The sequence below is a fragment of the Podarcis liolepis genome (genome assembly GCF_965112155.1).
Source record: "Podarcis liolepis genome assembly, chromosome: 6".
NCBI lineage: Eukaryota > Metazoa > Chordata > Lepidosauria > Squamata > Lacertidae > Podarcis > Podarcis liolepis.
Genome location: NC_139559.1, coordinates 5,665,546 through 5,691,290, shown reverse-complemented (window position 1 = coordinate 5,691,290; position 25,745 = coordinate 5,665,546). Strand labels below are relative to the sequence as shown.

At 48.5% G+C, this 25,745-nt stretch overlaps 1 protein-coding gene and 1 long non-coding RNA gene across 2 annotated transcripts in view; one reads left to right on the top strand and one right to left on the bottom strand.

The window, feature by feature from the left end:
- LOC310708966 overlaps nt 1-25,745 on the top strand; it is a 190,386-nt gene that overhangs the window by 87,073 nt on the left and 77,568 nt on the right. The window lies entirely within an intron of this gene.
- STK35 (serine/threonine kinase 35) lies at nt 277-24,404 on the bottom strand. Its single transcript, XM_083507652.1, has 3 exons — nt 23,921-24,404; nt 17,251-18,000; nt 277-6,064 (listed from the first exon to the last, which is right to left on the bottom strand). The coding sequence occupies exons 1-2, from the start codon at nt 24,387-24,389 to the stop codon at nt 17,288-17,290; spliced, it is 1,182 nt and encodes a 393-aa protein (XP_083363778.1). The 5' UTR covers nt 24,390-24,404; the 3' UTR covers nt 277-6,064; nt 17,251-17,287.

Genomic DNA, 25,745 nt, shown 5'->3' with positions numbered 1-25,745 from the left:
CTTGACCTGGATACTAATCTTCTGTTGATGAAGTCTAGAATAGCATCAGCTTTTTTTGCTGCTGCATCACACATGCAGCTTTTCATCTTCTGGAAGCTTGTCATCAGGAGATGTTAATCCAAGCCCTTCCACAGCTGCTGGTGGTCAAGATTTAAAAAAAAAAAGGGGGGGGAGAGGGTTGTGGCACCCCATGCCCCAGTGCTCATGGCTGGATCCCCCCCCCACCAAACACAGCTGTAAAAGGAATAATGAACACAAAGACAAAGACACTTCATCTCAAAACTGGGTATGGCTTTTCAACCCCATCCTCTACGTTTATTCACACAAACGTTTCTTTAATTTACAAAACTGCTGCCATTCATACACAATCAGGGTTTCCACAGTGTTCAAGAAACTTAAATACAAGGTCGCACACCAACCCAAGTAAACCAAATAGCTTAAAAAAACAACAACCAACAACATATAAAGTTGTTCACACACACACACACGCGCGCGCACACACAGGTCCTAGGTTACCAGCTTCTGTGCAAAGAAAAATGAGAAATTGCAAAATTGGAAACTGTGTTTTGGAGTCTGGGTTTAAGCCTTTCCCTTGTGTGTGCAGGTTTTCCAGGTTTAAGAAGACGCCATGCCCAGTCAAGCTGAAGGTGGGCCAAACTCGCAACTGGACCAAACAGAATAAAAAGGGGAGAGAGAAAGAGATGAGGTTGGAGGCAGGGGAAGGGAAGGCTGGACTGCGGCCAGTTCAGACCAAGGTGGGCTACCTTTGTTGTGTCATTTCAGACTGCAAGCGTGTGTGGATGTGTTTTGGGGTGGTGGTGGTTCATAATGGGGTGCTCCTCCAGCCCTCTGCTCAGAAAACTTGGTGTAGGGCAGAGAGGTGGCTAGATCTTCTTGTCCATGACATGCCAGTTTCCTATGTGGTGGTTTTTTTTAAAGAAAACAAGTGACTTCCATATACGAGACCTCACCTACACTCTTAAACGGTACAGCTAAACGCAGAGTGACCACCTGAGCGAGAAGCTGTGACTTTGATGCATGCATCCCGCTTTCTCCTTGGCTTCCTTGCAACTAGGAAAGCTCTACAGCAGAGAAACACATCACCCAAGCAAGGAGGGGTGAGGTGGCTTTTCCATCTTGCCGATCAAGCACTGGCGTCCCATGACTTGAAAACGCCTGGCAGAAAAGCAACTCAGATAGTAGCTCTGGGCAGCTTTCCGCAACAGACACTTCATTCCGGTCAGCGGAAAGCTGCTGCTTGCGTTGGGACGTCCGGATAGAGACTCATGCCGAGGAAACGGTCCACGCTGAGTGGACACATGGCACTGGGCACCCAGAACGCAGCTTTCCAAGGTAACTGGTCACCCACCCTCAGTTAGGTACCTTGGACTCAAGTAAATAGGAAAGCGTTTCTCAAACTTTGGTCTCCGGCTGTTGTTGGGACTACAACTCTCATCACCCCAAGCTAGCAGGACCAGTGGTCAGGGATGATGGGATTTGTAGTCCAACAACAGCCGGAGACCCAAAGTTTGAAAAACACTGAGACTGGGGAAACAAAAGACGGTGACATATGTCACAAGAGGGAGGTCCATCAGCCTCTGTCCCAAGCCAGTGGTGGATGGTAGAGGTCTACTTCGGAGAGCGGGGATTTAAGTCCCTCATTGTGCTTCTGCCCTTCCACATACAACCTCTGATAGAAGGGGTTCAAGTCTGTTTAAATGGAAGAGCTATCCTGTCTCTTAGGTGCGTTTCCTTCAGAGATGTGTTTTTGTTGAAAGGAGAAGCCAGGTGCAGCCCAGGTAAAAAATACCCCTTGGCTTAAACTGTAAGCTGTGCTAGAGTGAAACCCAGCAAGGTTAAATCTGGACTAGACAAATGCATACACGGAGAGAGGGGGAGAAAGACAAGGAATTCACAGAGACTGCGTTCTCTCTCCCACCAGGAGTGGGGGATGTTTATTGCTCTACTCTGACAGTGTTTGGAGATGTCTGAGTGGGATCCTGAGGGAACCAAAGCGCCAGGGGAAAAGGAAGACAATTGCCACCCATTATTAGCACCTCAATCCTGAAAACAGCAGCAGCAGCAGGAGGAGGAGAAAGAGGGGCCCCTTAAGTATACTGATTCCCCTTGACCTCTGCCACGGAAGAAAAACAAGGTTCAGGGAGATACTGGAGGAGTAGCAAAGGGATCAACGTTGCCAGGAGAACAGCCACGTTAGCTTAAGAGAAACTGGTGGGTTTCCTGCAGCATTTAATTCTCAAGGAGCAGCACTGGAAGCATGGAAGTGCCCGGGACATCAAATATCACTGGCCAAATCTTCCCTAAGGATTGTCATCCAACCAAACCACGAAAGGCTGGTGAGGACCATCACGGCCTGCTTGCCCAGGGGCTTCACGCAGGAGCATGACATGAGCAGCACAGGAGGAGACTTTTTGATGGGATAGTGCCATTATGGCCCAAAATTTCATGCCCTGGTTCTACCAACGGTGCTGTCCCTGAAAAGGACGTCCAAAATAGCTTGCAAGGAGGTGGCAGTCCTAAGTCTCAGGAGTGCTGCAACAAACTGCTCAGCAGTAGCCCCTGGGACAGTTGTACCCTGTGGTGAGGTTAGGAGTCACCCTGTCCTCATCCTCCACCCCAGCTTCACAGTGGCCCACTCTGGTACAGAAGGTGACAGCACCCCCTGTGTGCTTGCAAAAGAGATTACTAAAACAAGCAATGCTGCTAATTTTGTGGCTGGGTCTGCTATGCCTGCAACACACAAGGAGTCAAAGGAAAGGGAGGTGGTGGTTGTAGTGGTCAGGGACTTTGGAAGCCAGTTGTGAAATTCCCCCCTCAGGCCGTCTGCTGCCGCTTGCCGCACCCATACAAGACAATGTCTGGCAGGTCTGAGCCCACACTGCCAGCTTCGAACGACATGGATGTAAACAGTTTTAATGTAAAGTCATACACACGACGCATGAAAGTGATGTCAGTCAAACCCCTCCAAAACAACTGTGACGTGGACCTTCAGTGATATTTCACATTCCTCAGGAATAAGCTGGCAATCCCCATGCCAAATTCATCCAAGCTGAAGGATTCTTGCCACCCATCCCTATAGGAGTGAAGTTTGGAGACGAAACACCAGGCTACAGTATGGGACCCCAAGGATCAGTGCATTCACACAAACAACCGTAAACGGGACAGCATCCAGAAATGGGGGCAGCTCATCGGGCAGAAGGTCTCCTCAAGAGAAACTTGGGTGTGTGCCTGCTCTTTCAAAGAAGGAACGCTGCTCTCATTCACATGCCATCTTCCAGACTTCCCACCCTGCCCATAAAAGTTTGTTGCAGATTCACAAGGACAATGCAAAAACATTTAAGGTCTTTCCAAAGAGATTTAGCTGTATTCCGTGGGCAACCGAACGAAGCTGCCCCAGAGAATAAGAGGGAAGAGACGACATTTTGGGGGCAACAATGAAATACAAGTGAGAGGGGAAAACTCCTTCCTTGGCCCAGTGCTGCCTCCTTCAAGCCCCACACCCCTCCAAATAAAGGCACTATGGTCAAGCTACCACCACAAAACCACAAGCATTTACTGCAGCGTGAGCACGAGAGGGGCATGTGCGCCTGAAGTCCCAGAAGCAGCGAGGATGAACTGGGCTACGGGTTGGCATTTGCTTGTAGAGCTTATCCCAGGGTCTTGGTCATGCACCCGCTCCTGTGGGTTCCTCCCTGCCTCTCACCTCAAAGGCGCAGGAGTGAGAAGCAAGGACTAATCTACTCCGACAAAGACTGCTACACACAGATGCTCTGGAGAAGAGGAAGGGAAACCGCCTATCTTGCTAGCATTCAGAAATATGAAAGGGTTAAGCCTAAGGCTCTCACTGATCTCTTGGTTTCAAAATTTGCCAGCTAGCCGAGTTGCAAACTCAAAGCAACCCTTGGTGAACCTTCTCGACAGACTGTTTCTCCTCATCAACACATCTTGCTGTTCTGGCCATGAGCACGGTTGTGTGGAACAGCAACAAGGACGAATTGCTGAGCAAAAGAATGCTGTTATGAGACTCTGGCTGTTCTATGGTTGACTCACCTACTTCCAAGCTGCTTTGTTCTAACTGGTTGAAATATATTCCTGGTTAGGAGGAGCAAGACCTGTGCATCACCTGGAGCCTTCTAGTTCAGCATCAAGGAAACTGGTGGCTTCCAGGTACTGTTGGCTAGGTTAGCCCCAAGTGGCATGGCCAGTGGTCAGGGATGATAGGAACTGCAACAACTTCTGGCGGGCCAAAGGTTGCTCAATCCTGTTCTGGGCCAGCCAAGGTGAATCATTTTCACTTTAAGGGAATCACTGAAGGGTCAAGAGACAGAGGCAGACAGACACAGAGGTTGTGGCTTAGATCAAGAGCAAAATGTCTATAGCCTACACCGAGATATCTTGACAGCTAATTAAATGAGGGTTTTTCTGAGTAGTGTGCAAAGGAAGTTCAACACAAATTGATCCCCAGCGTTAGGAAATCCAGTTGAGACCAGGACTTGCAAATGGTAGGCCTTGAAATAAGCAGGCAAGCCTTCTCAGCCACAAATAACCATCCAGGGAAGAATCTGGTTGTGGCCGCCCACATCCCAGAAAGAGGGGGATGCAAAGAGCAAGACAGTAGGCAGAGCAGAGACTTCTTTCATGGCCTTCCTAGAGCCGCAGAATAAACAGCACAGCACCCCCTCCAGAGTCTCACCAATCCTGGCCACGCCCAGAGCCACCAGCCTCAGTAGTAGTGTGGAGGTATGCGGGCAACCCAGCAAGTGGACTGCCAACAAGTGTTAACCGAATTGCGCTGGCTTGGCAAAGCCGCTCCCTTCACTTCCAGCGCCTGGAACAAACAGCCTCATCCCCATAGTAGTAGCACCATTGCCAATCAAGACCGATGGAAGAAGAGATGGACAGGATTAGAACCTCCCTCTGCGGCAGCTGGTAAGTTTAGTGTAAAGACCCGCTCATCGCTGGAAGAGATCAGCTAAAGAACAATTCCTGGAATGCCAGCTAGGAAATGGGATATTTGGAAGAGTTAAGAGTGTTTCAAACCAGAGGACTGCAGGAGAGGGAGGGTATTAAGTGTGAGTTTGAGTGGGTTTATGTATAAGTATTTGCGAGCACAAACAGGCCCCAAGGGCAAGCTGGGCTATGCTTAATACACTCTCTCTTTACACCAAGGCAGTTCTGGGCAAGATCTACCAAGCCAAAGTAGCCAAAATGAGCCCAAAGTTAAGGGATCAGTTTGATGTGTCCAGGCTCTCGCGGTCATTTAAGTAGCCGAGCAAGCCACCAAACCCATTGGTGGACTTTTCAAGGGCAGAAAAAACACCTGCCCATGTGTGGGCTCTCTTCATCCCCTCCAAATACTACTATGTTCTTGTCCTGTGAAATTTGGCATGCAAAACTGCAGGTGTTTCTCAGGCACCACACTGCCTGTAGTCCTGTGGCCACATAAAAAAAAGAGAGTTTATTCTTGTAATCATGACTTCTTATTGCCAAGTTCCACTGGTGAAGAACACTTTTAGGAAAGGGAGAAGGAGAAAGGTTTAGCCCAGCTTGCTTTTTGTTCCCCAAATCAGCAGCAACCTCTAGAGTTGACAACTTGCGTTCAGCTCTAGGTCTCCCAACACCCCTTCTGAATCTCTTCCAGCTAAAAACAAACACTAAGAAAAACAGATCTTGGACCCAGAGTTCTGGTGTTTAGCAGCAGTAGAAAAAACTGTTTTGCATATCCCAACCCCGTATTTTGTTTAGGTAAAAAAGGAATTCTCCAGAAGTATGTGCACAGATTTAGTTGGTCAGCAAAGCTGAGTGAGCAGAAGGGAAGGGAAGGGGAAAGGGAACAAGGGGAGAGGAAGGGGGGAACATAAATTTGATAAACTTTTAAGAGTCTCAATAATGAAATGGGTTACAACAGCTCCTGCTCCTCTTAGGTGTCTCATGTGACTTTTAAGAAGAATCTCGATGCTTAACGTCGCCAGAGATCCCGGTGATCGGCCTGGAGCCTCCTCAGTTTTCCTCTATGCATGTAAGTCGTGGAGATTGTAGGTCCCTGGTGAGAAATCAAGAAAGAGAAAAGAAAATGAATTATGACAACTCTGGTGGAACAAATACTGGTTACATTTGCTGGCCTCCAAACCCTTTGCATTCCTTTGGCCACAAACAACCAGCCTTGGCAGAGAAGAATGGGCATACCAAGCCCAACGATTTTATGATTCATTTCATCATATGTACACACTGCCTCACTGTAAAAACATATCCTCAAAGCAGTTTACAAAAAATATAAAACATGGAAATTATCAACGAGAAAAATTAGCAACAATAATTTAAGCCTATCCAAAAGTTAAAATAACAATAGATTAAAAACAGATTTAAACACGCATCAACTTTCTAAATATCTGGGTAGGCTTGTTTAAACAATTTTTGGGGGTCTTATCTCCTTCCTCAAGGAATACAGTCTCCCAGTTAGATGCCAGCAGCAACTGTGGTTGATCAGAAGAAACCAATGGGGCACTTGCACCTCTAACAAGGCAGGGATGTCCTTGACTTTTGTTCAGAGATTCCACCTGCCCCTTAAGAAGATCTTTTAAAATTAAAATATACGCAAACCGCCTTTTAGCCCTAAAGCAAGGGCCCCAAAGGCAGTGCACAAAAGACTAAAACCCAATTTAAACAATGAACCAGATTAAGATTGGACCTCCCTAGCCCACCCTCGCCCACAGTCCCCTTGACCCAGCTTCTGCCTCTGTGGAGCAAAGCCACAGTCCTGTTTGCTAAAGCAAGAGAAGGCAGCTGGGCAATGGTCCCAGTGAAACAGCAAAGAGATCCCCCCAGGACCTTGGAGATTAGAGGGAGAAGCTTCTGGCCGAGTGTATCAGCATTCTACCAGTGTCACCAGACTCATTTGCAAAGCTGGCTGAGTGTTTTGCTCTGCAGTTTATCCTGTAACTTCTCTGCTGCGGCTCTCCGAGGTCTGTGCGTAATTATAGTGTTTCATTGAAGTTGTAATGGTGGTGGTGGTGGAGGCGGCAGCATTTCTCTCCCCTGAGTGCCGAAAGCAAGCAGTTGTAGATTTCCCGGCCAAACACCAGCTCCTTTACACTGCAGATGGTGGAGGGGAAGCTGGCTGACTGCTGCAAAGCACTGCAGAAGTTCTGAGCACTTGCTTCATCCAAAGGCTAAATCAAGAGTCTTTATATAGTTGCTATATGTCCTGTCCTCCACACAATGAGACCGTCTGCACCATTCCAGCTCACCTCCACCTTAAATGGCAGGAGATGCAAGCTGCGTCAACACCGCTGTCACTTGGCTATTACATGATGCTTTTACATGCTCAGTTCAAGAGCTAACTGCTAATTTTGGCCTCTTCCAGTGCACACACAGTGTTTCAGTTCTGGTTTCATCTGCTCAAGCATCTTGTGGCCTGGGCTTACGGGCAGCTGCACTACCTCGGCCTTGATCTCCTCTTCCCTGTGAATTGCATTTTCTTCCCCATTTTGTGTCATTATCTTTTGGGTAAAAATCTTATTACACAGTCACTTCTAAACAGAGGCACCGAAAGAGGCTGGGACCAGCAGAGGAGTCATAATGTCAAACTGGACCACACAACATTCATGCAATTTGTAGTTTTTTGAAAGTAAGCAGGTATGTCCCAAAGTTCACCAGGATCAGGACTGCAGCGGGGGCAGGAAGGGTTAAAGCACCTATCTCCATCTAGATAGCACAAGTTTATCCCCAGCAAAATGTCCCCAGCCAGAACTGGTGTGTTGTAAAAGTGAAGGAGAGTTTTTCCCAATGCAAAGCTCACTCTTAAAGTAACATCATGATTTCATCAGTCCCTTTACAGGGCTATTGTAAGGGTTGCTAGAATGTATTTTCAGTCTTCTGTACACAAAGCCCTTTATAAATGCTAAATATAACATGAATGACATCACATCTAAGTCACTTAGCCCTTAGCTCCCAATGGTGAGAATTAACTGATGAGCATGGTCAGATTTTCTGTTTAACAGCCCTGCAGCTTAATAGTTCTAAAAGCCACAGGGCTTCCAGGTGTTGCTTTCTGTACTGAATTAGCAGAACAAGACAAGCTTTGCCGCTGCTGCACAGACCTCAAGTTAGCCTGGCCGGGAGCGTAAAGAGGCATTAAGCCAATTATTGGGCTCATAACTCAGGCAACCTGCCTCATACCTCGCTGACAAAATGCACCTGGGAATAAGGTTTAGGCTAGTTTTTGCTTCAGCATCCAAACTCAGGAACCAAGTTTCTTGTGACAAACCCTCCAGTGGAAAGCCCAATTAGTTGGAGGAAGCTGCAAACAGAAAATAATGGTTAAAGGGTATGCGATAATTGGCAATGCATTTTCCCAGGCTCTAATTTTCTTGTTGGATTTGGCAAAGGTGCTTCATAAACGGAGCTTAGATACAGTTAAAATTGGCCCCTTAAGAGAGGAGGGTTCAGGTGAGGCTGCTGCAATTAGAGCAATGTTTAAACAGACAGGGCAACCTATTTGACAAAATCAGCTGAAGCAGAAAGGCAGGTAAATTTCGGCTTAAGATGCTGCCTGACCTATCAGACCCTGTGGAATGCGCTGTCATTTCGAAAGCTCTGATTCTGACGTATCGTTTGAGGGTTTCTACGTACATGACTGTGCACTTGGTGTCACTGCAAATATATCTCACTCCTGCAAACATCACAGGCCCCCTTACGAAAACTAAAGTTTTGACTCTTCCTAATCCTATTCATCTCTTTCGTCACCTCAGATCCTTTTCTGAATTTTATGGAACTCCAAATACTGAAATAATCCAAACTGGCATGTTTGCTGTATTCCACAAACACACAGACTATGCTTATAAATCAGTGGGGTGGGGAGAAAAACACCCCATTACCTAAATTCCATCAATATGTTTGTGTGTGGACCCACAGCCCCTCAATGGTCTACCTGAACCCTTGCAATTCGCAGGAGTGAACAGGACAACCATCAAGTTAGATCATAGCAATAAGTCTTATGTAAGCCTTTGCAAGATTAATGGTTCTGATCTTGCCAATGGAAGGAAAAGGCTTAGTCACTAGCCCTGACCCTGTGAGAAGGAAGGCCACACCAAGGATCAGTCCTGCCTAATATACAAAGTGGGTACAGGTGACAGGCAGACACTCCTGTGCGTCCAAAAACACTTTTCGCAGAGCAAACAGAGGGCAACAGTCTAGGTGAATTCAAACACCACCAGCAAGAGCAAAGGCATTACAGAGCAGTAGCTCAGGCGAATGCAAAGCTTTGAGATCTTTCCTTCCCCCACTTCAGCTTGAGATGGGGGAAAGAACCCTACTGCAGATACAGTGGTACCTCAGGATGCGAACGGGATCCGTTCCGGAGCCCCATTCGCACCCTGAAGCCAACGCAACCCACGACTGCGCGTCTGCACATGTCACGATTCACCGCTTCTGCGCATGACGTCATTTTGAGCATCTGCGCATGTGTGAGTGGCGAAACCCGGAAGTAACGTGCTCCGTTACTTCCGGGTCGCTGCGGAGCGCAACCCGAAAAGGCTTAACCTGAAGTGACTTCAACCCGAGCTATGACTGTACAGAGACGCGTTTTAGCCCAGCAGATCTCCATCTTCTGCTGGTTGGGCACAACAGTTCTTGCCTTCAGTTCTGAAATCATTCACTTGCGATTTAGCAGGAGCTCATGTGAACAAGCAAGCCTCTGTTTCTGTCATAGTTAGGACAGCCTCCCCATTTTACATTAACAAGGAAGTGTAGGGTGTGTTCCAACCACTCCTCCTTGCTGCCTGTTCCAGTTCACTGTGAATCTCTGAGGAATTGTGCTGCAGGGATAAGACCGGGGTGGGGGTGGGGAGTGTTTACATTATTTACTTATCCCAGGACAAGCATGAGAGACAAGCATGCCCTGACTGAGCCAAAGGTTGGTGACTTTCAGCTCACATCAACCCCTGAACGCAAATGAATCATGTGAGAGGAGGGGCCTATGGCTCACTAATTAAGGACAAGACCAATATGCAATTAAAGTCCCAGGTTCAAATCCAGGCATCTTCCATGAAAAACATTTCAGTAAGTAGGGCAGGTATTGGACATGTACCCGCCGTCAAACCTCACACACACAAAGAAGAATGAATGGGCTAATGGACTGAATAGTTTGGTATAAGACAGCCCCATAGGCTTGTGGCCCAGGCTAAGTGATTACGTTAAGAGCACTGCAACAAGCAAACTCCAGCGCCTTCAGAAATCTGGCCTCAGCTGCCATAGCTCAGTGGGAGAGCATCGGCCTTGCAAGCAGAAGGTTGCTGGTTCAATCTCCTGCCTCTCCAGGAAGGATTGGGAGAAACTCCTGCCTGAAATCCTGACAGTCAGTGTAGACAAAACTGAGCTATCAGTGGTCTGACTCATTATAAGTCAGCTGCCTGCATCTCTGTTCTCCGAGGTATTCAGTCAGGATGAGAAGACAACAGCACCAATGAAAGCAGCGGGAAATCAGTGCCCATCAAAGAACATGACACCCATTTCTAAGAGCACATGGCTGGCACTTTGCTCAGAAGCGCGCAAGGGGGATATGCAGAGTGGCACGTCCCTGCCCCTTACATAACAGGGCAGCCTCTTCTTCGCTGCAGCTGCGCTTTGCATGGAGACGCTACCAGCTCTGGCCCAGGGTGGGTGGAAGAGGCAGCTGGGCCTTAGAATAAACAGCCACAGGGCAGGTCTGTGCCCTCGCAGTGCTTATTACGTTTGCATTTTACCATTCTGAAGCGATGTGCAGGAGGGATTTCCCCCGAGGGCACAGCCTGGTTACGCAACTCAGCAGCAGCATCATGTTAGCAGAGCACGAGTGACTGCAGATGGCAAAACACAGGCTGCCCAAAGGGGGGGGGGGGGAGAGAAGAGAGAGAAGAGAGAGGAGGGAAAGCAGAAAGGATCTTGGATGCCAGTACCCTCACCCCTCTCAAACCCCCATGAGCAAGAAAAAAGAAGAACTCATCCACATCAGATCAAACACCTACCCAGCCAACCTGATGTCTCTAGATGCCCACAAAATAGGACATGGGGACAATAGCTTCTCCTACTGTTTGCAATGGGACGCGGGTGGTGCTGTGGGTTAAACCACAGAGCCTAGGACTTGCCGATCAGAAGGTCAGCGGTTCGAATCCCCGTGATGGGGTGAGCTCCCGTTGCTCGGTCCCTGCTCCTGCCAACCTAGCAGTTTGAAAGCACATCAAAGTGCAAGTAGATAAACAGGTACCGCTCCGGCAGGAAGGTAAACAGCATTTCCGTGCGCTGCTCTTGTTTGCCAGAAGCGGCTTAGTCATGCTGGCCACATGACCTGGAAGCTGTATGCCGGCTCCCTCGGCCAATAAAGCAAGATGAGCGCCACAACCCCAGAGTTGGTCACGACTGGACCTAATGGTCAGGGGTCCCTTTACTGTTCCCAATGCCTGGTACTCATCATTTTGGAGGTGGTATACAACCATCATGGCTGGCAGCTATTGACAGCCTTATTCTCCCGGAATCAGCACAACTGCCTTTAGAAGCCACCTAACCCTTTGTTACATCTTGCAATATGGTTTAATATCATGCTGTGGAGAAGTACTTCCTTTTGCCCGTTTCCCAAAAAACTTCAAAAGGTTAGTGAGACAGATATTTCTCTTTGCAAGCAGAGGAAACTGCCTTATACTGAATCAAGATCATGGGTTTATGTAGCTCTGTGGTTCCCAAACATTTGGGGGCCAACCCCCTCCTTCCATAAACTCAACCCATGCCCTCTACCCTGTAAAAAGATTAAGAATAGCAGTTTGTACAACCCATTAAAGACGATACTAGTACATTAAAATTGAAAACAGTAACAATTAATTGCACATTTATTCAAAATCCAATTAAAACTATTTAGGTTAATTAAGTGAACAAAATTGATAGCCAGTGATTCCTGCTTTTCAATGCCTGATAGTCCTTTACACCTCCATTACCCTGCTAAGTTATGCAGCCCCTCCCCAGGGGGCAGTACCACAGTTTGGGAACTGCCGATCTAACTCAACAGTGTCTACACTGACTGGCAGTGGCTCTCCAGGGTTGCAGGCAGGTTTCTTATCCGGAAATGTTGCAGATTTCATCCGGGACCTTTTGCATGCAAACAGTGCACTGTATCATTGGGCTATGGAAAAGCCCATAAAGTCCTGTTAGCTATTCCTTGCCAAAACCTATTCTTCTATATGCAGTATTTTTATCCTTAAGAATGCTTTCTACCAATTTAGTCAGAACAGACATTAACTGGCCTGCAAGTTCCTTGATCCCTGTCCTGCCCATTGGGATTCACTTATGCCCCTATTATTCTACCAGTTTCAGATACGGCTGGAATTGCATCAGAGACTATCTTATGGATCCAAACTTGAGACAAATTTTAACATGTGCTTTTCCATGGAGGTTGAAGGAGTGAAATTCTTTTATGTTCATTTCTTAGAAAACTTGGAGAAGGTTGCTTAAGAAGAGGATGTTAGGAACTTAAAAGATATAGTTCCCACATCAAGCATGGTCTCACAGTGGTATTGAGGGCTCCCTTCTCCCCATTGGGCATAATCTCAGATGTATGCAATGTCTCCTAAGGAGATGTGGCAATAGATTGGGGCACAGGATGCATTTTGGCTACATCCACCATCTGGAGAGTACTTTCTTCCTGAAATTTAAAGCCTGCATCACATATAGGGCTGGATAAAGGAAGGTGTGCAGAAGCAATGCCGGGCTACATAATGCTGTTTACTTTGAATGACAATTCCACCCACTTTCTCCGCACGTTTTATAATGATGTTAGGATCATGTGAAAGAGCTTTCAAACAATCGTGTTGGGACTTGGACAAATTGTCCTTAATTTTGGGACCCTTCTTTTCTAATTTTTCCAAATCTCATAATACCAGTTGGTGAAATAAAGTAAATTATTATTTACTCCAGCTAATACGAATCCATCCATTTTTTTATTTCACCTGTGAACAAAGGGGGTGGAATTGTCATTCAAAATAAACAGCAATATGTAGCCATTCGAAATAATGGCTTTATGAAACAATTTTATATTCTCCCACCACGCTGATGAAGATCTACGAAACAGCAGTCAATATCTGGAATCTGTTCAGTGTTGGACATTATATTTGCTGAATACACTAAGCTCCACAGCTTGTCTTTCATCATACAAAGTCTGGTACCTTGCTTCATTTAAAGATTTTCAGAGACTTTGAGACTAAGATTTCATTTTGAACTTGTTATTGTTTGAAGGAATTCTATAAAGATTGTCTATTACGTATGTATATGGTCATCGTGTTGCCTAAACAGTGTTGACAGTTCAGCACAGACAGAACTGGGCCAAATTATAGGCCACAGCCCTGACACCAAACCTGGCCAACCCATGGAAAAGTTGTGCACAAGTTTTATTTTAGAACAGTAACCGTTCAACAAGGATTTTTAAGAAGCTAAACAGGCACCACTAGGCAACACCCCACACAACATTCTTATCTAAGCTCATTCCGGGCTGGTGAGCGGAAAGAACAGCACAACACTTTTTATGTAACTTCTGGAATGTACGCTGGAGGGCAAGACAGCCCCGACAGCTGAAGGAAATTGGAAGGCAAAGGCTGCCAAGAGCACCTTTCACATAATCTTCCTGGGTAGGAATGAATGAGGTCGCTTTCAGCGCAGAGAGAGGATGCACCTGAAGACAGATTCATTCTTAGGAAGCCAATTCAATGGTTTGGGCTTGAGTGAGGGAGGCCTGCACAGCTTGCGATGCAGCAAGCCATACAAAGCCCTTGAGTCACTTATAGTGGTCTGTTAGGTCCCTAAAAATCCCTTGTTTTGGGGATCGCCAAACAGAAGGTTGTTTGGACCCTTTACGGCTGGTGGGCTGAATTTAGGGTGATGAACCGCTAGCTGTGCAAGCCTGCCCTGGGCAGGGAGAGCTCCCACCATGCCTCACCTTTCTCTGTCCTTCAGGTTATCTAAAGTCTCACTGCTACTTACTAAGTAGTCATCTTTTCATGCTATACTTGCTTTAAAGATCACATTGACTTGCATTTTGCAGTCCAGTTAAATATTGGCTTCTGCCAATCTACTGTAATAAAATGGAGAAGAAATGGCCTGCCAAGACAAATTTATCACTTCACTTGCTGCAGCATTCAACTACTGTTGCAGCATTCTGATCGCCTACTGAAATTAACAACCATTTTCCATAATTTCAGCCAAGTTCTCTGCACATCCTTGGTAACAGATTGTTTGTATATGGCTTTGCAAATGGTTCAAGGGTCCTCCCATTCCTGAAATGTGAAAGTGTTTTGCAAGCGGCGCTTGGAAGGGAAACAAGATTCCTGTTTCTGCTGTGTTTTCAATACAGGAGCACGTGGCAGGATTCGGAGAATCAAAAGCATGGTCACCGAGCCCTGCTGACTGGCTAGCTGACTGGTTGCTGGCACCTACTCTGGAGGAGGCTTCCGCCTTCCTGCTGCAAGTACGTGAGAGGGACACAGCTATAAGTACTGTGTGTGCACTGTGCAAAAGAGCAGGACGGCCCTCGCTCAGCCCTGCGAAGGTGAAGCGAAACAAGGACAACTGCATTCCTTACTGGTGAAGCCAAAAGAGAAGGAAGCCACTATAAGGAAGCTAAAGAGGGACTCTCCAGAAGCAGTTGCATCATGGGTAATTTGTACTGAGGGAAGGGTGGGAACATTGGTTCTGGGTGAAGAAACTAAGGAGAATGGAAGACTTTTAGGGAAGCTTTTAATAGACTATTGTATTTTAATATTCTGTTGGAAGCCGCCCAGAGTGGCTGGGGAAACCCAGCCAGATGGGCGGGGTATAAATAATAAATTATTATTATATTAGTTCTGCTCTTAGAAATGCCCAATTCAATAATTCAAAACTGTGGCTAATGAATGGATGCCTCAACTAGACAAGCTTTCAGCTGTTTTTCTTTATTGCCCGTATATTCATATTCAGAAGCTACTGCCCCTTTTCTGCAGTGAACCTGAACATGGGATAGAAGGTGTAAATCACAGAGCTAATAATGACCATTAACACTCGCCCCTGCTGGGAACAGCTGCATGTCACAAGAGACCTACAGGATCAGACCAAAGGTCCATCTAGTCCAGAATCAAATTTCCCGCAGCAGCTAACTTAGATGTCTTCTGTACCTGTCCCCAGCACACACTATTCAGAGGGATACACTGCCTCTGAACATGGCAGTTCTAAAACCTAGCCATCATTCTGAAGCGGAGATAAAAAACAAAGTTTGGCAAAATTCCCCAAGCCATTACAGTGGCGCCCCGCAAGACGAATGCCTCGCAAGACGAAAGAGTTTTCCGTTTTTTGAGTCGTTCCGCAAGACGAATTTCCCTATGGGCTTGCTTCGCAAGACGAAACATCTTGCGAGTTCTTGCGAGTTTGTTTCCTTTTTCTTAAAGCCGCTAATAGCCGTGCTTCGCAAGACGAAAAGACTCGCGGAACGGATTAATTTCGTCTTGCGAGGCACCACTGTACTTAAGGACCCAGAGCATCACAGGACCACTAACCCAACAAGCAGGGGCTCACAGCTGCAGTCACCAGATTGCCATTGGCAGGTGCAAAGGGCATCTTTTAACCTGGCAATTGCAGCATACTTGCCCCAAGTCTGCAGAAGAATGGGGTTCTCTGCCTAATAGTCTGCAGAGATGCTTGGAAAGCACTGAGACTTTCTTACAGCTCTTGGTGTGTTGCTGTGACTCTGCAAAACAGGGGTGACCCTTCCCCTCCATCCTTCATCACCTCAGCTCAGAGCTGGAGAGGAAAGGAGCAACTTCCCTTACTCCACTTTCCCCGAGCCTAAAGCACTGGGTGATGTCAAACCAGACTCTGACCTTTCCTCTGCTGCTTGTTGCAAGCACAAATCTTTGCTGGCTACCGAAGGCAACTAGTGTATTGAGGGTCCAACACATTCTTGTTTCAGAACACAAAGGGGTTCCTCTGCTGCTTCACATCACCAGTATGAAAATAGCTGAGAGCAGGCCCACCACCTCAAATGAGAGGAAGGAGCCACTGAACTTATTGACCCAGGAGTGACACTGCATTCACAATTTTAGGGTGAAAGGTATCTGCAAGGAATGGAGCGCACCAACATTTCTTTAAAAAGGCAGCGCACTGCTCTCATAGAAGCAATCAAGTATGCTGCCTTTAGGGCTGCAATGTTTAACCAATTAGAGCACTGGTTAAATGTGTTTATCTATTAAACACACTCCTGATTAATTGAGCATTTAAAAAAAGGTTTTGACATGACTATAAAAACTGCAGGTGGCAGTTGGAAGTGGCTTTCTCCCTTTTCTTGAACACATGACGAATGCCTCTTTCAAGGTGATGTCTGCTGTTATTTCAAAAACAGTGCTTTTTACCTGTATGCAAATTCATACAAATACTTGCCTTTGTATACAGGGTTCATGGTATCCTTGTAATAACAAGGATCTGATTTTTAATGGTTCAGCATCTTGCTCCTTAGGGATGCGGGTGGTGCTGTGGGTTAAACCTCAGAGCCTAGGACTTGCCAATCAGAAGGTTGGCGGTTCGAATCCCCGCGACGGGATGAGCTCCCGTTGCTCGGTCCCTGCTCCTGCCAACATAGCAGTTCGAAAGCACATCAAGGTGCAAGTAGATAAATAGGCACCGCTCCGGCGGGAAGGTAAACGGCGTTTCCGTGCACTGCTCTGGTTCGCCAGAAGCGGCTTAGTCATGCTGGCCACATGACCCGGAAGCTGTACGCCGGCTCCCTCGGCCAATAAAACGAGATGAGCGCCACAACCCCAGAGTCGGTCACGACTGGACCTAATGGTCAGGGGCACCTTTACCTTTTATCTTGCTCCTTAATCTCATTCACTGCACACAACCTCATCTTATTCCGGTAGAAAGGAAGGGAGCAGACACGCACAAACTGCTCTTGCACCATTTGAACAGCATTAGAGAGCAAAGCTGTAGGTTATGTTTTATTATCATTTATTATTTCTTGAATTTATATACCACCCTATACCTGGAGTTCTGAGGGTGGTTCACAGAACAATCTTTTCAAAGGTCGTTACAGGGAAAAACCAAGGTAAACCAGGTGGAAATGCTATCAAAGGAAGAAATTCTTAGGCAACTGAATGTCTCTATAGCCCCAAGCAGCTTAACAGACAGAAAATGGCTTCGTTGCCCCACTAAGTTGTGCAGAGAAGAGAGAAACTGTAGAGCACTTACCCCAGTTTTCAAAGCACACCAACACTTTGACCTGAGTTTAAGCAGCACAAGTAACCTGGTCCATCCTGGATTCAAGCTCAAAGGCATCGGGTCGGTCCTGCGGGTTAGCAGCCAACATGTCTTTCAAGAGCTGCTTGATCCCCTCGGACATGGAAGTCCTGCGTTTCTGGGGGATGTGCAACTCCATCTTTGGGTTTTCTAGCAGCGCCTCCCCGACGGGCACAATCTCAGTCCCCTGCTTGATGTAGGTCCCCAGCAGCTCCTTCTTGGTCTCGGCATCGATGAACGTTATCCTCTCAATCATTGCCCAGATGATGATGCCCAGGGCAAAGATGTCCGCCTTGGCAGTGTAGTGCCCCTCCCAGACCTCAGGAGCCATGTAGAAGTCTGAGCCGCAAGCCGAAGACAGCCAGTATTTGTTCACATTCACATTTTTGTTATCGTTCCCCCCGTCCTTGCCTCGAGCAGTCAAGCCGGCGCACACCTTGCTGAGCCCAAAGTCTGCCACCTTGAGGACAGGAGCGCCCGACTGCTCCGTGATGAGGATGTTGTCCGGCTTCAGGTCTCTGTGCACAATGTGGTTCTTGTGAAGGAAGGCAATGGCGCTCGTCAGCTGCAACATGAAACTCTTGTTGGTGGCCGGGTCAGGCCTGCGGGAAAGGATGTACTGGTTCAGGTCTCCCCCTTCGCAGTACTCCATGACGAACCAGAGATAACAAGGTTCTTCAGCATAGCCCAGGATCCTCTCACCTTGCCGGGGGAAGAGAAAGGAGAAAGAGAAGGGTTACTGCATGAGCAAGACGGGGAGACTACAAAGATAAATCGGAACCTGGGAAAGGAGTGTGCAATTGGACAGCACATCTTCCTACCACTGTCCCAGAGGTCTATTCTACACAAAACTAAACCGATTTATTTTGTGAAAACTGGATGTGCCGTAGTGAATCCATCACTGGAGGCCCTGTCAACAGGTCAGGACATGGCCTGGCTCTTTGATGAACACAGGTGAACAGAAATGCTTTCAGAAATCTCTCTATTAAAGATCAACACACTTTTGACTTCTGTGCAACATTTCAGATCTCACAAGAACAGACCTCCAGCAATATTCTGACATCCCGCGGGCAATATTTTAATACACTTTCTCCCATGCTGACTAGCAGCTATCTCCTAGGCACCCTCTTCCAAGGCCTCTAGCCACAAAAGCACCACAAAAATGGCTGCCGGGGTGTGTTTCATTGCAAACAATGACTTGGAGCCATCTGACTGAATTGGCTGCTTGAATGGGAAGGCAGGTAGTCCTCACCAGCACGCAGCCCATCAGCAGATGAAATTTATTAAATCCAGGAGACAAGTTATTGCTCAATCAAGCTAATCTGGTTTCGCTTTTGAAACGAAAAGCATTTGATACCATATTACAAAGGCTATGCCCTGTGTGCATTTTCCTGTGGTGTGTGTATGTTTTTGTGGGGTGAGTGCTGCACACTGTGAGGGTGGATGTACCTTAGCCAGAGGGAGAGAGGGATGGTGCTCCTGTTTCTGTGGCTATGGTTGGGGGGGAAGGGTCCAAATGTTTGTGGACCATACCTTTTTTCAATCCTCCATCCACTGTACAGGTATTCTGTTGCCAGGCTACTGAATCATTTCCCTGGAAACATATTAAAAGTCTATGTATGCTACTATGTTTTTGTTATTCTGAGATGCTATTCTTTCATCTGGTATTACAGCCTTAGTTCCATTACAGTGGTGCCTTGTGTTACGGACAGGATCCGTTCCGGAGGCCCTTCCGTAACATGAAAAGCCCACAACTTGAAGCGCTGTGTCTGTGCAGGCCCGCGCGAGATCTGGCGCTTCTGCGTATGTGGCGAAACCCGGAAGTAACCCGTTCTGGTACTTCTGGGTTGCCGTGGGACGCAAGACAAAAACACACAACCTGAAGCGGACGTAACATGAGGTATGACTGTATTACATATATGTTTATATGTTGGGAAACCACTTAACACAGTACTAAGCGATATATAAATATATGAAATAATAACACTCCTGCATGTAAGCTTTGAATTGCTTTTCCTTTTCCTACTGAAATGTCTTTGGGGCTCTCGCGCATCTTGTCGCTCCACCTTGCAGCAAGCCAAGGGCCTTGGGAAGTGGGCAAGATAGCAAAACAGACCTTCCAAAGAGAAGACGCCAAGTATGACCAAACAGAACCAGAGATAAGTTGCTCCCAGGTCTTTGATAACAGCCTCCATAATAGTGAGGAGCACAGGCTATTTGCATAAACAAGTCTGTTCCCATGACTACTGCTATGGTAATTGAAGGCTATATCACCACTTGGCTATCCTGCCCTGTCAACAGCAAGTAGGAAAAACTTTAGAAAGAAAAAAAAATACATGAAAAAGGGTGTGGGCTACAGGCCTCTAGAAGGATTTGATTGTATACAGGGGGAGCGGGTGGAAAAAGAGAGTATTCTTTCCTGTTATAAGCTGGAGGTGAACAAGAGGATGAGAGGGAAGGCAGTGAGAAAATGGAAACTGAAGAGACTGTTGCTGCACTCAGAAAATAAAAATCAGAAGGTCTTATGGGGGTCACTCCATTCACTAAATTACAAGCCACGCAGGTGCTCCCTCTGTTCCATTAATGCCTCAAACCTAAGTTTTTTTCAGTCTAAATAAAAACATGAAAAAGTTTGTAACATAACCAAGATTAAACAATTTAATGTTTCAGTTGTTCCGTCTCAAGTATTAAACACGGTAAGCAATTTCATAGCCAGTAATGGGCCATGAGGAATAAGCATCCGTTTAGAGCGTCCTTTGCAATTAACAGCCACACGGTATAAACAGCCACACACAGAAACTGCAACCCCTATGCACGCTTACCTGAAAGAAAGCCTAGCTGAACACAATTAGAATTACTTTCAAGTCAATGTGCGTAGGATTGGACTGTGAAATCCCTCATTTGAAGTTTTCATCCCCAAAAAGTTTTTGATTTGAGTTTCTGCTGAAATGAGGCTGCATTTTAATGTTGTACTGTACTTTAATCTTGTTTTTAAGTTGTATTTTAATCAATTGTTTTTATACCTGGTGTTAGCCACCCTGAGCCCAGTCTTGGCTGGGGAGGGAGGGGGATTAATAAAAACTATTATTATTATCATTATTATTATTGATGCTAAGGTGCCTAGTGCACATTAGCAGAAAGCCAATTAATCAAAACCAGCTAAACGGCTATGGGAAAAACACCCCTCTCCCATATTAATTAGACACACTGGAAAGTTAGTGATCACCTTCTCTTTCCAACGTTGAGTGACCCCCCCCCCATGTTGTGCTGACGAGGCAACAGTGAGTGACTAGCCGTGAGTTCGAGGCAATAAAGCAAGAAACTCAAAAGGTTGCCAACACACAGCAAATGGATGCTGCACGTTTTTCTGTGGTGCCCATTTGGGCATTTTGTGAGCTCCCGCATGGCACGCAGCTGAGCAGGCTCTGTGGCACGCCAGCCGACACGTGAAGGGGCTTGGCTTAGCTATAATAAGCCAGCTCTGTACACTGACAGTATGCCTTGCAAAGAGCACACAGTCCAGCGCAAGCTCAGACTGGGTGATGCTGCTGGGTCCAAGGCTGCACATTGCCTACACACATGCTCTCCACACATGCGCTCTCTTCTCCCCACCCCCCACCCTCACTGCTCTCCACACGCGGTAGATTTACTTGGGTCTAAGGAATGTCCTTTATTAAAAGACGCAGGCTACGCTAAATGTAGAGAAATAATAAAAGAAAATCTGTGGCAACCTTCTGCTAAAGAATTGTCCCACAGAAAGCTCAGTTGCTGTTTGCTCTCTTTCCCTCCTTATTAGGCACCTCACCCCCCAAGAGGATCATCCTCACCACCTGAGCCTTCAGCGTAATTGTGGTGCCTGCTATTCCAAAGGGCATGGCGACAGTGACTCCTGATGGCATATGAGGTTGACTAGTGTGGAGGTGGATCACTAGGGACAGGAATACAGACCGAGGTGGTGGTGGTGGGAGTTGGGTATGAGGAAAGAAATAAAGCTATTTCCAGGAGGTCTCTGCTCATCCCAAAGGAAATGAACTACTATCAGAGGAGAGATGAGGGACAAGGAGATAGGTGCGCATGTGTAGAGGTTAGATACCGTATATGCATTAAAATGACTCTTTCGCACACTAGACTGGCCTGAACAAAGTTGGAAAATATTTACAGATGGGCTGGAAGCTAATTGCTTGTTCCAGAGATCATCTTTAGGAGCTCTTTATTGCACTGACTGAAGCCACCATGAGATGCGGCTTCAACTTATGAAGTCAGGAAGGCAAAAAGGGGGAACAGAAAAGACAACAACTGCAAAGAACCATCAAAGACACACACACACACACAACTGTTAAGCAAACTTTCTGAGGATTTTTATAAAAAAGCACTTCAGGGGCTGGTATTTTGTAAGCATACACTCATCTTTGCAGGGCCTACATACTCAGTGATCTCTCTGAGGAAGGTCTCTGTACATGATTCAGGTCTCTGTACATGATTCAGTCAGCTTGGATTTGGAGAAGGGACCTAAGAGGACCACATGCAAATTTCCTATACAGTGGTACCTCAGGTTAAGTATTTAATTCGTGTCGGAGATCCGTACTTAACCTGAAACTGTTCTTAACCTGAAGCACCACTTTAGCTAATGGGGCCTCCTGCTGCTGCCGCACCGCAGGGGCACGATTTCTGTTCTCATCCTGAAGCAAAGTTCTTGACCTGAAGCACTATTTCTGGGTTAGCGGAGTCTGTAACCTGAAGCGTATGTAACCTGAGGTACCGCTGTACTCAGGGAATAGGCACAGCTCAGTGGTAAGAACATAAGAAAAGCCAGTGGTCAATTCAGTCTAGCATACTGTTCTTACAGCAGCCAGCGCACTACTGGAGGTAGAACTTAGCCACGCTGTCTGTGTCCCACTGAGGATCTGCCCATCTTTCCCCATGACTCTTTGCGCTATACTTCCATAACCAGAGGAGTCCAGCAGGGCTGGTCCAATAAAAGGGGTGATGCAAGATCTACACCAGGAAGTGTGTGTGTGTATTACATTGAGACCTGTTACCCCGGTGGATCCTGCCACCCAAGGCAGTCATCTCACAGATGGTCTCGCCCTGGGGTCCAGTATATTGTAGGATGTGTAAGCAAGATGCTTAGCACCCCCTTCTCATACTCGTTTTAAAATTGTGTACCTATTACATATAAAGATCCATTCATGGGCCCCAATACTTTGGTGTATGCACACACCAGGCATCTACAGCGGACGCTCAGGTTGCGAACATGATCCGTGCAGGATGCACGTTTGCAACCTGAAGCGTTCGCAACCCGCATCTGCGCACACACGGGTTGCGCTTCTGCGCATAGCGTGATTTAGTGCTCCTGTGCATGTGCAACCGCCCAAACCCGGAAGTAACCCGTTCCTGTGCTTCTGGGTTTCGGTGGTCTGCAACCCGAAAAAACGCAACCTGAAGCGGCTGTAACCCGAGGTATGACTGTATAGGGAACATTGCATAGGGATTTTCCCCTGTCCCTCCCCCAACATCTCCACAAGGTCCAATACCTTGAAGCATATACAGTCATACCTCGGGTTGAAGTCGCTTCAGGTTAAGCCTTTTCGGGTTGCGCTCTGCGGCGACCCGGAAGTAATGGAGCGCGTTGCCTCTGGGTTTCGCCGCTTGCGCAGACACTCAAAATGACATCATGTGCATGTGCGGAAGCAGAGAATCACGACCGGCGCATGCGAGTTGCATTCGCTTCAGGATGCGAACAGGGCTCCGGAACGGATCCCGTTCGCATCCAGAGGTACCACTGTACAGAAGTTTCATGTGCCACGCAACCGCTACTTACGCACCTTTTTGCTTCTGCTACGAATACAAAGGGCAGTTTGCAGGACCCATCCCTTAAATGTAGCCACACAAGATTACTCCACATAAGGCACCCTAGGAAGGATTCCCCTCACATACACACTTCAGTTTAGTGAGGGGAAGTTTAGTAGCTCAACCTGGGGAGAAAAAACTCCCCCCTTTCCATAGAGTCTTGCCCTGAACCAAACCTCCAGTACCCCTCCTTTCACCAGATGCCTTAACATAAGAAGAGGCTGGCTGTTGGGATCAGGCCTTTCAAGGCGGAAGGGGCACCTGTCCTCTGCCCTCACCCCCCCAGAAGAAAACTCGCAAGCAGGAAGTAGGCATTCCCAGGCACCCAACACATGGGCAGCATTAGGCCCCGTGCATTAAGCACCCCAGTTTAAGGCACAAGCGACTTGCAAACTACTCCGGGGATCATTTCCCCAGAGCAGCATGCGGATCCAAGAAGCAAAACAAACTGAAAGTGGAGGGAAGGGGACGCGCGGACCCGCTGTAGCGTGCACGCGCGTGTGCTGGGCCTGTACAGAGCAGCCGCAGCAGCCTCCTTACCTTTGCACAGGATCCTCGCCCAGCACACCCTTCCCCCCCCCCGACTCCCGAGGAGCGCCAGCAAAGGCGGGAGGGGGGGACTCTCTCGGGGTGGGCCCCTTACTCCCGAGGTGGGGCATTTCCTCCCGAGGTATGCAGGGCGAGGGCTGGGGTTTTTTGGGGGGGACCCTCCATGGGTGGCCCCCCTCCCCCCGGGGTGGTATATGGCGCCCCTCCCCCCCCCGCGGCCTACCTTTGAGGGAGGTCTCGACGAGGCGGAGGTAGAGGGCGCTCTGCTTGTTGCCGTGGCTCATGCGCTGCCCGAGGCCGTCTCTCTGCAGGACGCACTCCTCGAAGCGCACCACGTTGGGGTGTCGGCGGCGGAGGCTGGTCAGGGCCCAGAACTCGGCCAGCGCCAGCTCCACGTTCTCGGGCGCGTCGCAGCGGATGCGCTTGACGGCCAGGCGGGCCCCGCTGCGGCCCGACACGGCCTCGTACACCACGCCGTAGGCGCCGCGCCCGATCTCGGCCACCAGGCGGTAGCGCGGCGGGGAAGCCGCCGCCTGGCTCGGGCCGCCTCCCACCTCCATGGCGGCGGCAGCGGCAGCGGCAGCGGCGGCGGCTCCCTCCTTCAGCAGCGGCGGCGCGGCCCGCTCGCGCCTCAAGCGCCGCTCCGGCAGCCTTTGTGTCCCTCGGCGGCCGCCGTCGCCGCCCGTTTCCATGGCAGCGCCGCGGCGGGGCCTAGCTGGTGGGGCCGCCGCCGTCGTCGTGGCCGCGGCCGGGGGAGCCCCCTCTTCATCCCGCCCGCCCGGCTGCTCCGGGACGGGGCTCGGCCGCTCCTCGGGCTCGCCGCCTCCGCCGCCTCGGACGCGCTTCTTCCGGGCCGCCTCAGGAACTGCGGAAGGGAGAGGAGGGGGGAGGGCGGCGTCGGGTGCGAGGCGAAGGGGGGGGGGAGAGAGAGAAACACACAGAAGGGCGGCTGGTCAGTGAGGAGAGAAGCGCGTCGGGGGATGGGAGAAGCGAAAGGTCGGAGGGGAGAAAGCGCGCCCTGCCTGCCCCTTTAAAAAGCGCGCAGCCAATCGCCGCTCGCGGCAGCCAGGTGGAAGTCGGGGCGGGGGGGGGGGGAAGAAGCGGGCCGTACCATCTTCCTCATCGGAAGGGGGAGGGGCACAGAGCAACCCCTTCTCAAAATCCGAACGAGAGCCGCCCTTCTCCCAAGCGCGGATGGTTTTCACGGGAGGAACGTTAAATAATAACGCGCGTAATAAACCCTTTCCCTCGCCGTAGCGCGAGGTGAGCCGAGAGCACCCGTCGTTAACCCCCCCTCCCCTTTCGGAATAGCTCGCTCCCTTCTTCGACTGTCAACATTTCATTCATAGCTTCAGGGAGGCGGACGAGTCCATTCTGCAGCTTGGGATGGGGAACGGGAGATCAGCCCATTCAAATGCTCCATTGTATTGCTTTCCCTGCTCCCTTACTTGACAACTTTTGCAACCCTGGATTTTTTTTTGGGGGGGGAGGGGGGGAACTGCTGGACTGCAAAGAAACCTCGACTTACCTGGAACGAGGAGACGACCCTTTCCCTCCTCTGAGCGCCCCCTCCCCAGGTTGCTTGGTTGGAGGTGTCGGTTCCCAAGCTGAGAAGGAAGAAAGGGAGGCGAGGGAGATGCTCTGAACCTCTGAATGGATGCAGAGACGCTGCGAGCTTAGCTGATGCTGTCGCTAGGAGAGGAGCGAAAGAGGTGGACGGCGGGGAATGGGGGGGGAAGGGGATCATTGCATAAGCCCCTTATGTAATAGCAACTGGCCATCCCCGGTGAGGAGAGAGAGGGACATGCAGACAGGCAGGCAACCAACATCTGCTTATCCTCACGAAGAGGCACCACAAGCGGTTCGTGCGCTACTGCCTGGAAAGGGGGATATGAACCTGGGAGGGAAGACTCGCCTCTTTCCCTTGGTGGGTTTTTCAAATTGGAAGGGGGGGAAATTATTTAAACTGAATGCAAACTTCCCTTAAGTTTAGGAAAGGCCATAGCTCGATGGTGGAGCATTACATTGTACGCAAAAGATCCCAGATT

Excerpts from the sequence above, each read along its gene's own strand:
- STK35 (XM_083507652.1), bottom strand. The coding sequence starts at position 24,389 with ATGGAAACGGGCGGCGACGGCGGCCGCCGAGGGACACAAAGGCTGCCG. Across the intron at positions 18,001-23,920 it reads CGTCGAGACCTCCCTCAAAG|GTGAGAGGATCCTGGGCTAT; the intron begins GTAGGCCGCGGG and ends TCCCCCGGCAAG.